This window comes from Equus quagga, chromosome 18 (genome assembly GCF_021613505.1).
Source record: "Equus quagga isolate Etosha38 chromosome 18, UCLA_HA_Equagga_1.0, whole genome shotgun sequence".
NCBI lineage: Eukaryota > Metazoa > Chordata > Mammalia > Perissodactyla > Equidae > Equus > Equus quagga.
In genome coordinates, this window is record NC_060284.1 from 14,606,329 (window position 1) to 14,621,971 (window position 15,643).

A 15,643-nucleotide genomic window follows, 5' to 3' on the forward strand; every position below is an offset into this window, starting at 1 on the left:
TTGAAGTTAGGACTTCTGCGATATACAACTTACCCCTGAGGACAAAGATTTCTGAAATGTAACGTCAGACTGATTCTGCCAGAAGAATTCATTTAATTCATAGCATTATCAGGTTGGAACACTTTTAGGATTTTCTTTATCTTTGGCATTAGGGTCTTTCTTCCTGATGTGTCAAGGTGGGAGCTTTTAAAAATTTAGTTAAGTACAATCACCCCATTAATTTAAAGGCATCTGTTTTTTCTTTAGTTCTTGGAAATTTTTCTAAACTATTGCTCTAAAAGTAGTTCTTCCCCTCTCTTCTTTCCTAAAATACCTATTAAAAAAACATGGGATTCTATCTATCCAACACGTCGAAGCTTTTGTTTTCCATCTGTTTATCCTGGTGCTTCATTTTAGGAGGAACCCTTTGCTAGATCTTTCACTACCTAATTTGCTCTCCAGCAACATTTATCCTGCCATTCAATCAACCCATCTATTGAGTTTTGTTTTGTGTTTAGGACACAATGTCCTTATGCATCTCCCCGAGCATTGGTCATATTTATTTTAAGGAATAATTCAGGAAATCACAATTCTTTCTGGATATTGAAAGCTATCTAAGATAATACTTTCTTTAACTGACCCAAATGTCCACATTAACTGCCCTATCCAAGCAGACGACTTCATGCTTGCTGCCTTGGACAATGCAGGGGCCGAATGCTGAGGTCACTACTGGTATCTGCCACTTCCAAGCTTGAAGCCTGTGCAGTCATTTCCTCTGGCCTCTGGTTTGCTTCTTAATCTGATCTTATCCGCTTTTTCAATTTTTCAGAAACTAGACTTAATTTCCAGTCCACCATGGGCATCTATTTTTGTACTCCAGTGTTATTTTTTATACTAACACATTGCTTTGTTACCCAAAAAGGGGGGGAGGGGTGCGGAATAAGACAAAAAACCCTAACATTATAGAATAATCATAGATTTGCACTTAAAAAAATAGCTTTATTAAGGTATAACCCACCCAATGCTAGTTTTCAGTAATTTTCAGTAAAGTCAGAGTTGTGCAACTACCACCACAATCCAGTTTAGAACACTGCTGACACCCCAAAAAGCTCCCTTGCAACAGTTCACAATCAATCCCTTCCTCTCAGTCCCAGAAAACCACTGATCTACTTTGTCTCTATAGTTTTTCATTTTTTAGACATTTCATATAAATGAAACTGTTGCATGCATCAGTAATCCAATCTTTTTTTTATTGCTGAGTAGTATTCCATTGTATAAATATACCACATTCTGTTTATCCATTTGCCAGCTGATGGGCATTTCAATTATTTCCAGTTTGGGACAATTACAAGCAATACTGCTATAAACATTTGTGTACAGGTTTTTGTGAACCTAGTTTTCACCTCTCTCTGGAGTCAATACCTAGGAGTGAGATTGCTGAGTCACGTTTGTTTAACCCACAAGAAACTGCTAAACTGTTTGTCATTAGGTATGTAACATTTTGCATTCCCATCAGTGATGTTCAGGAGAATTCTAGTTGCTCAGCATTCTTGTCAGCATTTGATATTGTCTCCCTCTTTATTTTAACCATTCTAGGAAGTGTGTAACGGTATCTCATAGTTTTAATTTGCATTTTCCTAACGACTACTGATACTGTATCTTTTCATGTGATTAGTCATATCTTAAAGATAACATCTTTAAAAGATTAAAAAGATTTTAATCTTTTGCTTACTTTTAAATTGGAATATTTGTCTTCTTGAGTTTTATGAATTCTTTATATAGTCTGGACATAAGTCCTTTGATGACACATGCTTTAGAAATACCTAGAACTTACACTGGATTTGGGTCTACCTTCCTAACTCAGAATGTTTCTCCCAGTACCGCCATTCTTGGTCTTATTGAATGTATCATTTGCTGAGATGATATTCCATGCTACTTTTGACTATGCAACTCATTTTACACAAAATAAATGAAGAAAGGGGCTCATATCCACAGGATTCACTGACCTTACCATGTGGCATACCTAAAAGCTGCTGTCCTATTGAGGACTCAGTTTTTGTGCCTGGGTGGCAAAACTCTGTGGGGTTGGCACTGTCCATATATGATGTGGTATATGCTCCAAACTAGAAACCAATATATGGTGCTGTTTTCCCCATAACCAGAATACACGAGGCTAGGTACCAGGTAAAGGAAGTAGAAGAACTTATCTATCACTACCTACTGACACAAAAGCTTTGCTTCTCATCACCACAACTTTGGCCTCTACTAGTTTGGAGCTATTAGCTTCCAAAGGGACACAACAATAGTTTTACTGGACTGAAAGTTGAGACGCTCCTCTGGTCATTTTGGGTTCCTCATGTCACTGAACCAAGAGGCAAAGAGGGGGTTACAGTATTGGCTATATAAAGGGCAATAAAATGACTGCTACACGACAGGAGCAAGATTATGTCTGAAAACCAGATGATATCCACTGCATCAGTTTCAGAGGGCTGCTGTAACAAACCATAATCTTGGTAGCTGAAACCAGATGTTCTCTCAAAGTTCTGGAGACCACAAGTCCAAAATCAAGGTGTAGGCAGGACCATGCTTCCTGTTCCTTGCCTCTTCAAGATTCTGCTTTGTGGCTAGATACTCCAACCTCTGCCTCCTAGCTTCACAGGGCTTTCACCTCTTCTCTCTACGTATCTCTCTTCTGTGCATCTCTTTATAAGAACACTTATCAGTGGATTTAGGGTCCATGCAGATAATCCAGGATGATCTCAAGATCCTTAACTTAACTACATACCCAAAGACCCTTTTGTCAAAGTCAAATTCACAAATAAGATCAATTCACAAGGATTAAAACATGGAAATACTAGGGCCAGCCCAGTGGCACAACAGTTAAGTTCCCACGTTCCACTTCGGTGGCCCAGGGTTCGCTGGTTTGGATCCCGGGTGCAGACGTGGCACCGTTTGGCACGCCATGCTGTGGTAGGCATCCCACATATAAAGTAGAGGAAGATGGGCACGGATGTTAGCTCAGGGCCAGTCTTCCTCAGCAAAAAGAGGAGGATTGGCAGCAGATGTTAGCTCAGGGCTAATCTTCCTCAAAGAAAAAAAGCTAATAGCGAGAGAAATCTAACACAGGCAAGACTACAAAGAGCTGACTCTTAGGAATGAAGCTCTGGGTTAGTTTACCAGGTAAACACAAATATAACCAGCTGAAGTGCTGACTGAGAAAACAAGGAATATGGAACGGGTAGTCACCAGCTGTAGACACATATTTCTTCTCTGTCCCATGTACATATTTGTAAATATTTACCAAATTTGTAAAAAATTACCAATTTATTTTTCCTTTCATTCCTTTACTATTTCACGTAAGGTATGTTGTTGGTGGTTAATCTTATAGTTTATTCTTTATATTACAGAATATAAAAGGGAGATTGTGACTGAACTGGCTAAACTAAAGGTGAATGACCATCACCCAGAAATGGATATAATGACTAATGGGACTTTGGTCTCCCAAGTTTAGGAAAAAGGTATATGCTGCATGTATGAGCACGTGAGGCAGTTGCACCATTTTAGGCAGAAATGTTGCTACTGTTGTTGCTTAGATGCAGGAATGCATATGGATGCTGAGATGACAAGAGGGCAGGCTGAACTGTATTATCTGTTCATGCATCATTTCCATTCATTCTTACACCTTCTTCTACGAAGACAAGACTACCTTTTCCACGATCCCTTGCCAGTAGTGCTCCAGATAAGGCACTACCAATGAGATATGCAATTTATGGAAGGAACAAGACAAAGAGAAACATTTTCCTCCCTCTGGTGGCAGCTGTGGGCAGGCCGGAGGGTTCTATAGATGGTGCAAATAGGTTTTGCCACCACTTCCAAGCATCTTCCCAAGAATCCCTCACTTGGTTTCACAGGCAGCTAACAGCTTTAACAACAGAACCTTGTGTCTTCTGACCATCCTCAGAATAACCCACCAGGGTCTTGAGATTAGAGGTCTATCAGGTTTCTGAGCATTCTCTTGAGAATCACCAGTGGCAAACAGCATAGATAATTTCCAGAGGCTTTCTGCAATTTTCAATTTTTTAACTTTAAAACGATCTCAAACTTACAAGAAAACTACAGTATAGTACAAGGAAATTTTCTCTTCCTAGACCATTTCAGAGTTAAGTTGCTAAATAGATGTTCTTTTCCTCCAAACCTCTTGGTGTATATTTCATACATATAAGGACTTCCTCCTACACAATTAACACAAATTATAAATATCTGGAAATTAACATTAATATAATACTAGCATCCAACCCTCAGATTCCACCAAGTTTTTCTAATCGATACAATAATGCTATTTATAGCCAAAGGATCCACTTAAAAATCCGTTGTTGCATATAACTTCATATTTCCTTTAATTTAGCAGTCTCCTCAGTCTTTCCTTCTTTCATGACCCCGACAATTTTGAAGACTACAGATCAGTTGTTTTATAAAATGTCCCCCAATTCTGGTTTGTCTGACTTTCCTCATTTGAAATTCTGTGTACCGAGCAAGTGATGCTGTATTCTTCTCACTGTATCCCATCTTGGCATGTGGTTTTGATTTACTCCATTTCTACTGATGTTCACTTAATAAGTTCATTAAGGTGGTGCCAGGCTTCTCTGCTTAGTCCTTCCTCTTTGTAATTAATAAGTATTTTGTCGGGAATAAGTTGAAACTATGTTAATATTCCATTCCTCATCAACCTTTCAATTTATTCCCTTATTTATTTATATCAGTACGGACGCAACATCTTCTATTTTATTTAATGGGTTACAATGTTACTATAATTTATTTTGAAGCTCAAATTGTCCCAAATTTAGCAAGTAGGAGTCCCTTCAAGCTGGCTTCTGTGTACTTTTGACATGTTACCATCATTCTTCAAGAACTTTAATATCTGGCACAGTAAGAAGTTCCAGGCTCATCTTGTAATTCCCCTGCCCTGGCCCTGGAAGCAGCCATTTCTCCAAGGAGGGCTGGTTCCTTTTAGTGGAGAAAGATGTTTAGAAACCAAAATCTGATGAGAGCCAGGTATGCTCAATCCTACTGGAGTTATCATTACTCTCAGGCCCGTTTTAGTGACAGAGTTAGGGAATTAATGTATGTACATCATTTGTTTCTATATATGTGTACACACACATGCACACATTTGTACCTCTATATCTATGTACGTATGTATCTATCACCATGAGTTCACAAAGATACCTACAACTTCAATCTAATAACACAGAGTCCATTTTAGTCTTCTGCTTTCCCATATCTGTAACTCCTTATCTGCCAGTGAGACACCCGGCTCTCACTATACTTATCATTCGATCAGTTCTACATAGGGAACCAATCCCTCAATTCTGTCACTGCCACTATGCTGCGCCCCTCACCCACCAATCCCCAGTCAACACAGCCATCCATTCTCATCTTGCCTGGGCTCCAACACCCTTGACTGAACCCACACCACTACACAGACGCTCTCTTTACCCTGCCTGAGCTCTGAAACCCTGCTCTGGGCCAAGGCCCCCATTCCTACCTTTAGCATGCCAGCCTACCCAACTTCATCTCCTGAAAGTCAGCAGTTCCTTCTCTGCCCAGTCTTTTAAGTAACTGTTTAAGTCTTTCACTGCCTGTACTCATATTCTACTGAAAATACTTAGAATGGCTTCTGTTGATAAAACCCTAATGGATACAGTCATTAGCCATTTACTTAAGCTTTCATGGAATGAACTATTTTTTATATTCAACTAAAATCTGCCTCCTTAGATTTAGGAAACAAATGAGGCCCAAGCACAATAAATAAATTCCTACCTGTTTTATCTTCCTGTGGACGTGAAAATTTCTTTACTTTAGGCACGGGCACAAAAAAAAACCCTAAATCTACACAGATGTGTGGGTGCGGTGGGCAGTCACAACATGGAAAGAAAGTACTGTTCATCTATTCTGTCTGCTCAATAACTTCTCCCCCTTTTACTGAAAGAATCTCAGTTTTCTCTTACAGAATTATCCCTCCACCAATCTAGTCTCAGCAGGATTATAAATGAACATGCCTCTTAGGTACCAGACTCTACTAGGATTCTCTACTGGTAACTCGGATCATAAATGAATAGGTGAGCTGTGTTACTGACAGCAGCACTTTAAGAGACTTACTTCTTAGTACCCAGATAAACGGAACTGTACTAGTCCTTGTCCATAAAACCTGGTTGTTCAGTTCTTCTTATTGATTCTGTGACCAGACTTCTTGTTGCTTGCAATCATGGAATGCTTTATAATATACTCACTCTGTGGAAACTGGGTATATTTATAAGTACAGAGGTCCCCAAAATAGTATTATATTTGACAAAGAGATGGAAGTGGAAGTAGAGAAGGTAGTCTGAGTAGATGCTTTCAGAAAAACACTAACTTGGGGCCGGCCCCGTGGCCGAGTGGTTAAGTTTGCGTGCTCTGCTTCGGTGGCCCAGGGCTTCGCTGGTTTGAATCCTGGGCGTGGACATGGCACCGCTCATCAAGCCATGCTGAGGCGGCATCCCACATGCCACAACTAGAAGGACCCACAACTAAAACTACACAACTATGTACTGGGGGGCTTTGGGAGAAAAAGGAAAAATAAAATCTTCAAAAGAAAGACACTAACTTAAGGAAACTTATAATTCACCATTTCAATAAGGAGATTTCTTGCCAGTGCCAATCCATAAAACAAAATTTATTACGAATCCACGAAAACAAAGGCCCACAAGAGGAGAACTTAACTCACTAGAATCGTAGTGACCTGCCTGGGGACTCTGTTATGTACCCAGAACACATAAAATCTATTACATCTCTTTCACACATTCATTTCATTAACATAACATAGTTCTGCTAATTGTTAGTTCTTTATCTTTATCCCAGATCACATTTACAATCTGAAAAACATCACTTTTTTTACCCGAATAAAAATTTCCAATTCAGTTTTTCTTCTTTTTTCAATTTTCTCCGCCTCAATTTGGCAAGTGTGACAAATGTACAAATGGTTGACAGCTGGTCCTCCTCCATACCTAAAGCATGAAGAATTTAATAATTAGGACAATCCTGAAGAGGGCTGATGTCTCCAACTTTTGGTCAACGGCTACATCCCTAGTAGAGAATAAATCCTCCCAGGAAAATTCTCAGTCATATTTAAACTAATATAAAAATCAAATAATTGGGGCCAGCCCTGTGGCCAAGTGGTTAAAGTTCTGCATGCTCTGCCTCGGTGGCCTGGGTTCACAGGTTTGGATCCTGAGCACAGACCTACTCCACTCATCAGCCGTGATGTGGCGGAGTCCCACATACAAAATAGAGGAAGACTGGAACAGATGTTAGCTCAGGGCTAATCTTCCTCAAGCAAAAAGAGGAAGACTGGCAACAGATGTTACCTTAGGGTGAATCTTCCTCACCAAAAAAAAAAAAAAAAATCAATCGAAGCACTTGATTTCATGGTTATCAAGGTCAATGACTTGATGAGTTTATTGATGAACCTGTTTTATCTATATTTCATCTTTACCTTATAGCTACTTCTGCTATATAGTATGTTCAAAGCAACAACAACAAAGTAAAAGAAATGGCTTTTAAAAATTAGCATATGACAGGGGCCGGCCCTGTGGCATAGTTGTTAAGTTTGCGCACTCCACTTCAGCAGCCTGGGGTTCACAGCTTCGGATCCTGGGTGCAGACCTACACATTGCTCATCAAGCCATGCTGTGGTGGCGACCCACACACATAACAGAAGATGATTGGCACAAGTGTTAGCTCAGGGCGAATCTTCCTCAAGCAAAAAGAGGATGACTGGCAACAGATGTTAGCTCAGGGCGAATCTTCCTCACACACACACACACACACACGAAAATTAGCATATAACATATAAATCTTAGTTACACACAGCCAAAGTCTTAAGTTTTAATGGTGAGGCTTCCCCTGGTCACTCAAGAATTCACAGAATTAATTATCTACAATATTTACCTAAGGAAAACATAATAAGGAAATTACGTGTGAAATGTTACAAAATAAAATTTTAAACACTAAAGTTTAAGAGTTAAACATCACACACACTTTTACAAATACAGGTAATCAGAACATAAAAATTAGAATTAATTATCTAGACTAGGACCACACTAGCTACAAAGTCTTCCTACTCACACTTCAGGGAGAACACATGACAGAACAAGGAGATATTCTCCATGCTTATGGAGCAACATACAGCACAAGGAGCACATAGGCAATAATGCAATCCCCTTTTAATGAGTCTGACAAACTGATTTTCACAATATCATATTGTCTGATTTAAAGAACAAACCTGCTATATAGGTTATCCCAAATGTTCTGAGGCAGCATCAAAACCAGGTCTTCAATATAACTAGCTTTTCGTGGAGGAACACCTAAAAAAGTTTAGATGGGTCTGTCTCATTCTTAAATTCCTTTATATTACTTTTAAAGGTTAAACTCATTTTTTAACTAATTAATCATTTTTCAATCATTATTCTTAAAGCCCCCTCCCAAAAAGATTAAAAATTAAGTAAGTATAAGCAGTTTTTGGAGATTATGTTCCTAAAGATGAACATATTTCTTGAAATAGAGAAAAATCAGTTAACCAAGATCTTCAAGTATTTAACTCATGTAAATCTTTACCAAGCCTTGAGTGTGTATTGGGGTAAATCAGAGCTAAGTAAGAGACAATCTTTCCTTCATGGAGCTTATGAGCTGGAGAAGAAATGAAGCACTTATATAAGTAACTGCAATAAAGGGCAGGCACAGATAAACGCCATAAAAGATTTATGGGGAGACTCAGAACAGAAAGAGCCTTATGTTAGTAGTTCAAGTAGGGAAATAATGACAGAAAAATTCACCTAGGGAAATATTTCAAGGTTGAGGTTTCTAAATCCAATACAGGATATTCCTACTATCTCTTGTGGTTTCACTGCAAAAATAATTAACTAACGAGAATATCGAGTCTTCAACCATGAAATTTAATCAAGGTGTCACACTAAGGTGTTATTATCATGGGAACAAAGGCTAACATAGCCAATCACAAGGTATTAAACTATACTTAGCAAATAACCATATGAGATTTTTTGTTAAATTCCAAGTACATTTTCATACTTAGAAAAAGGGCCAGTTATTCACGTAGACCAAAGGGATAAGAGCCATGAATACAGTTGGTAGCTGAACGCCTCTTGGCTGAGAAAAATGAGTGTAACAGAAGTGCTCACCACATTGTAATTGGCTGTTTATCTACCTGTCTCTACTACCAAATCAGAGCTCTGAGAACAGAAATAGTGTCTTTGGTATTCTCTGGCTCGAGCACAGGGATTCAATAAATCTCTGCTCTACGAAGAAGCTATAAACTGCCTATAATTCGAAGAAAAAGCCAATTTCTGAAACCAAAGCAAATTAAACACATTTAAGCTGGACTGAAGACGGGGAAATGAAAAATAAGTGGAAGAGGAAAATTCTTGGCTCTTTCCTAATTTGTAAGTTATTTAATAGCCAAGTCCTACCATTATTTCCCATTAAAGAATTTCTTACCTCCATGAATACAGAGAAAATCATTATTTGAAATAGGTCCAGGTTCAGCAAAGGTCTTAAATTTATTTAGCCACTGTCGAGAAATATAAAACTGAAGGAGACTTGGTTCCATTATGTTCAACAAATTCGATATCCTTCGCCTCTCTTTTTGTGCCTCTTCACTGCTCTTCCTATTAGGGACAATAATTCATTAAATTCAATATGCATTTTACTCCATTAGACCAGTAAAGTGCATTTTTCCTATTCCTTATTAGACTTAGCATACACATTAATACTGTGAATCTTATTAGGTCTTGGGAATTATTCAAGAGAAATATGCTTTGTATCACCCCCAACAACATTACACATCCCTAGAGGCAATACCGTACCTTTTTTTTTTTTTTTTGCTGTGGAAGATTCACTCTGAGTTACCATCTGTTGCAAATCTTTCTCTATTTTGTATGTGGGCCACCACCATAGCATGGCCACTGACAGACAACTGGTGTAGGTCCATGCTCAGGGACCAAACCCGGACCGTTGAACCACAGCGCACCAAACTTAACCACTAGGCCACCGGGGCTGGCCCACATTACTGTATCTTAACTACTGGTATCCACATAACCACTAGTACACAGTAGGCATTCAAATATTTGTTAATAAGATCAATCTAAATAGCTAATCTGTTTTCCTCTTTCAGTAGCTAGCACTTGATCTTTTAAAAGATACTGAAAAATACTGAAGATTTATTTTTATAGTAATACTTTATTGGCTATTTTAGGAGAAAATTTGGTACTTAATTTCTACTGTCAGTGCCTGTTTTTTTATTAAAACCAATCTTTCTGAAACCAAATATATTCCTTTGCCCTTCAACTAAAAGAATTAACATTTTCTTAACAAAGGATCACTCTGCACGTAACCTTTCACTTTATTTTACTCGCATAATGAAATGAGAGCAAAATAATTTCTAATCTTTACTCAGCAATCAATTTTGAAAGTCTTCGAAGTCAATAATAACCCCAAAGTGAGATGTTCTCTCATATTTGTCAAAATAGCCTATCTGTGAGTTACTTCCTTACCTGTAGAAAAGAACATAAGCTTCAGCATTTTGTACAGTAGATTCGGAAACTTCAGTGACACTTTGATCATCAAATTCATACCAGAGGTTATTTAAATTGTTTCGGCAGTAGGCAATATAGTGTCCACCTGAATTTCAGTGGAAAAAATTTAAATCATTTCTGTAATACAACAGTAACACAAGAATGGAAAACAAAGTACTTTTTCCATGTGTGTGTGAGGAAGATTGGCCCTGAGCTAACTTCTGTTGCCAATCTTCCTCTTTTTACTTGATGAAGACTGTCGCTGAGCTAACATCTGTGCCAATCTTCCATTTTATGTGGGATGCCACCACAGTGTGGCTTGACAAGCACTGCTAGGTCCTCACCCAGGAGCCGAACCTGTGAACCCCGCATCACTGAAGCAGAGAACACGAACTTAACCACTATGCCACCAGGCCGGCCCTGATAAAGTACTTTTTGTATCCCCAGTTCCTAGGGAAACTGAGATATAGCAAGAACTATGCTTCTATTTTTTTCCCAGTATGTAGTCTTACCACCACCACTTGAGGAAATGAAAATAAGGACATAAAATGTAATCTTAAAAAACCCAGGATAAAAATGGTCATGTTAAAGTCCTTATTATTTAACTTTATACAAAATATAATTTCCAGTATTTCAAAGTTAAGAGTAAACTTATTCAATTTACTAACATGTTTTTAATAATAAAAATAAAATAAAAATCCATCTTTACATTTTTTTCTTTTGTTGGTCAGGTCTTATTTAAGAGATCAATTCAGATGTTTACTTTTTTTTAATCTAAGAACATACGTCAAACTGTATACGTACTACTTGCAGTTCCATGATGACAAATGACTGACAGAAGATCATAGGTAACAATTTGAGCTGGACTATCTTTAGCAAGAAATGGCTGAAGATCCAGACCTTCCAGTGGAAACGAAACATGGGTATTGATTTTGGTGGAAAACATCAGTTCATGTCTGAATCTTTTAAGATGAATGCATAAAATCTGAGAGAGAAAGGTAAGATTACTTAAAATTCTATTGTTTGATATCTTAGATGATTCAATGTATATATTTAACAGACTCTAAAGCGTCAAGCTTTAAACACTGTCCTGCAATTATGATAACCTGATTCCAGATATTAAAATGTGGAAATGGTGAAACATGCTACTTCCTAAGTTCACAACTACTGGCTTCTCTAATTTTATCTGTCACCTGCAAGATCCTACAATGTCTGATTAAACTGTGTTCAACAGTTTTACTGTAAGTGCACTTACTTGGTACGTAACTCAGTATTTTAAAAATGGATAATCCTGATAGAGTATACATAGCAACTAGTCAAGAGAACCACTCCATTCTTCAACCATGCTGAAGAATTTACCACATTGTGTTACATTAATGGTTTACGTTCTACCACATAAAATAAACTGAATTATAATAAAGCTCATACCTCAGGAAACTTTTGTACTTTACAAAACTTTACTCCATTCCTCAACCTAAGGGGGAACAAGAGAAAACAACTTAAATAAACCCACTTCCCATATGAGTCTACAAAAACTTTAGTATTTTCAAATATACAGCAAAATCTTTTAGAAAATGCAGAGACAAAAGGTATCAGACAAAAAAATGCTCGCTACTGAATTATATGCTACCCATTTAAAAGTATATATGAATAAAACATTGCAGTCCCTTGTAAAAACATTATTTCAACTAAGATAGCAGTCATAAACACTTAGGGAGTTGTGTAATTCTTTGATGAAAACTAATTTTTTTAAACAAATGTGCTACCATCCATGGCCTAGCCATGCCTTTATAATATCCAAATATCAAGTAAAACTGGGTAAAATAAAATGCCCATTTTACAGAATTGGTTGGTCAGGTCAATATATTATCACCTTTACTCTTAAATGTAGAAACAAATAACTTGAGATAAATAAAGGATGGTTAACAATTAATAATCAATATTAATATAAACGACAGATTTCTACTGTGGATTTTGGGTCACATGCAAGGTTCTCTTCCATCTTCACTATTATCTTTTTCCTTGCCAGCGTTGCTTTTCGAGGAAGGGTCCACCTCCAGGCCAACTCCCTCTTCAGCCAGCAGCTACAGGCTTCAAGGACAAACTGATGATAAATACTTTTCAATTCACTAGAGGTGTATTTCCTTCTACAAAGTACAAGGCAGTTTTTCATCCTTACAATATACCATTCCTTTTGGCCATGAAGACGACTAACAGCTGCAGGTCAACAGTTCCTTAGGGTTACTGCCAACAGCCAGAAGTTTGTATTATGAAGACTCTAGATCTTACTAGGAAGCTATTATTTTTTTTATTTCAGAGATTCAGAAAAATTTTCCAGTTTACTCTATTTCAAACATATTTGCCTTCAATTCTCCAATTACTTTTCTTTTCTAACTTACCACCAAGAAGCCTTTAAGGCTTTTAAAGCCTGAATTTATTACAAAATAGAAAAAGGCAGCTAGTAGTAGATATCAGGAAACAAAATCAGACTTTTCTTAACTATCTTTCTATTCTGCCACCATACAGTAGGTAACATCAAAGTTGATATAACATTTCTGAATTTTACCCATTTTTGAAACTATGTACCTTTACAGTCACTTTCACTTCCTGAGTCTAGCCTATTAACATGGTAATCCAGAAGAGAACATTGCCTCATTTATGATGACAAAACTTAACCCATGTAATGAAAATGTATGTTATATATATCCTAGCGTATTTTTTATAACATTTGGAAAATGATTTATGCAAAATTACATACTTTTTACATAAAAAGTTTTATTTGCTAGAAGTTGCTTACCAAAACTTATATACTTATTATATATCTCAAAACACACTTTCATATCTTAGATAAGCCTATTAAATATGTTAAATTTTTACTTCAAATTTGTTTTACAGAACAACCAGTCTCTTTTTCTTTTTTGTGAGGACGATTGGCCCTGAGCTAACATCTGTTGCAGGTCTTCCTCTTTTTGCTTGAGGAAGACTGTCACTGAGCCAACATCTGTGCCAATCGTCCTCTATTTTATGTGGGATGACACCACAGCACGGTTTGATGAGCCATGGTAGGTCCGCGCCTGGGATCCAAACCTGCGAACCCCAGGCTGCTGAAGCGGACTGCATGAACTCAACCACAACACCACCAGGCCAGCCTCATCAGTGTCTTTATTTTTATTAGGACAAATCTTACTGGTTTTTATTTTTCTAAATAAAGTGGAAAATTAACTCCAAATGCCCAATTCAGGTAACCAAGAAAAATATCATTAAAACACAAAACACGCAATTAAAAGTATCGTCAATAACTTACTTTTTGCATTTTTCACAACTGTACATATTGTCACCTGAAAATAGAACAGATCTGGTCATTCCTCTCAAATTAAAAACAAGTTATTTTCTCTTGGCTCTGCAATTCTTTGAGTTTGCCACATGCTGACCCTGCAGCACAGTAACACAAGGCTCACATTTTTCAGTCTCTGCTCAACAGTCAGCTCATGATGTTTATTTTGCCTAAAACAACCTTCACCTCTCTCTTTTCAACCTTGAAGGTCTATCTCAAATAACATCCTTTCCATCGACTAACTCAACAAAATTTACTGACAGCTAATTATACATCCAAGCAAAGTGCTGTACACACGAAAACAGTGAAGGATCTTAAATATTATGGAGGAACTCACAGAGTAGTCCAGATACAGAAATAAGTCTCTCATATTGCTTGATCTCATATTGCTTGAATTTTCCCTTCTTTGAATCCAGAGCAGTTTTTTTTTTTTTTTTTTTCAAGGACGATGGTCCCTGAGCTAACATCCATGCCAATCTTCCTCTACTTTGTATGTGGGATGCCACCACAGCATGGCTTGATGAGCAGTGTAGGTCCATGCCCGGGATCTAAACCTGTGAACCCCGGGCCACCAAGGCAGAGCACACCAACTTAACCACTATGTCACCAAGTCAGCCCCAATCCAGAGCAGTTTTAAGACTCTTCATATATCATATTGTCTTGTACTGTAGGAATTTGTATAAATTGTTTCAAGCTATGATTTGTGGTATTTATATTTATATTGCCATGGTAGATACTGGCACTGTGGCAATATGGGCAAGTACTATTTAAGCTGTCTTAAAACTTAGCTTTTATGAATACATTTTATATTTAGTCCCACAAGTATTCTAAGATCATTCACAACAATTTAGCCATAAAATGAAAACTGTGTCATATTTCTTACCTTTTAGTTCATCTCTGGCGAAGAAGGCAGCAAGACAATCTTGCAAGGTTACTATTGGACCCCAAAACCAGCTAGGGACACATGAGACAACAAACCTGAAACATTATTGATAGAAAAAGAAACGGAAGTGTTCTGCCAGTATAGCAGAAACAGCAGTTTTTAACAACCAATTAATACAAAGAAAATACACACATACCTCTTCACATATTCCATGAAAAAAGCGATCCACCCTTGTGGAGCATACGCTTCGCCACACGATCCTGCTTTGACTATAGAAGTGGGATGACTCGATGAGTGCAGCTTAGCAAGGTCTTCCTTGCCAGGAATTGGCAAGGACAGATCTTGAAAGGTCTCAAGGGTTACGGACACCTAAAATTGTTTAGTGTTTTAAGAATGAGATGAAAATAATCCAACACAAACATTTATGAGGACAGATTTTAGACTGCAAAGACCAAAGCAAGTTATAATAAGCAAAAAACAAAAAAACTGCATCTATACAAATAACAATAGCAAAAACACTTGATCTGTACCAGGTGCTGTTCTCAAGTGAATCTTCACATAAACCTTACGAGGTAACTACTAACGTTAGTTGAAGAGCCAGTGGCATAGAGAAGTACCTCGCATCCAGCCACTGCAGCTTTAGACCCAAACTCTTAAGCACAAATGCATTTATTTTTGGAAATGACCTCTCACGATAGTTTTTAAATAAAGACGTAAAACCTAGAATGCAATTTGGGGGGTGGGGGGAGACTGGCCCTGAGCCTGTTGGTAATCATCCTCTTTTTGCTTGAGGAAGATTGGCCCTGAGCTAATATCTGTGCT

At 37.6% G+C, this 15,643-nt stretch overlaps 1 protein-coding gene across 3 annotated transcripts in view; it reads right to left on the bottom strand.

The window, feature by feature from the left end:
- Positions 1-15,643, bottom strand: part of USP33 (ubiquitin specific peptidase 33) — a 53,360-nt gene that overhangs the window by 4,592 nt on the left and 33,125 nt on the right. For 2 of the 3 annotated variants that reach the window (XM_046645481.1, XM_046645480.1), the window contains 9 exons: positions 15,018-15,190; positions 14,822-14,916; positions 13,909-13,942; positions 12,033-12,078; positions 11,409-11,589; positions 10,584-10,710; positions 9,529-9,698; positions 8,300-8,381; positions 6,914-7,022 (listed from right to left, as the gene is read on the bottom strand). In XM_046645481.1, the coding sequence (XP_046501437.1) occupies positions 6,914-7,022; positions 8,300-8,381; positions 9,529-9,698; positions 10,584-10,710; positions 11,409-11,589; positions 12,033-12,078; positions 13,909-13,942; positions 14,822-14,916; positions 15,018-15,190 (1,017 nt within the window). The remainder of the gene's footprint in view (positions 1-6,913; positions 7,023-8,299; positions 8,382-9,528; positions 9,699-10,583; positions 10,711-11,408; positions 11,590-12,032; positions 12,079-13,908; positions 13,943-14,821; positions 14,917-15,017; positions 15,191-15,643) is intronic. The other variant, XM_046645482.1, reaches the window with a different exon arrangement.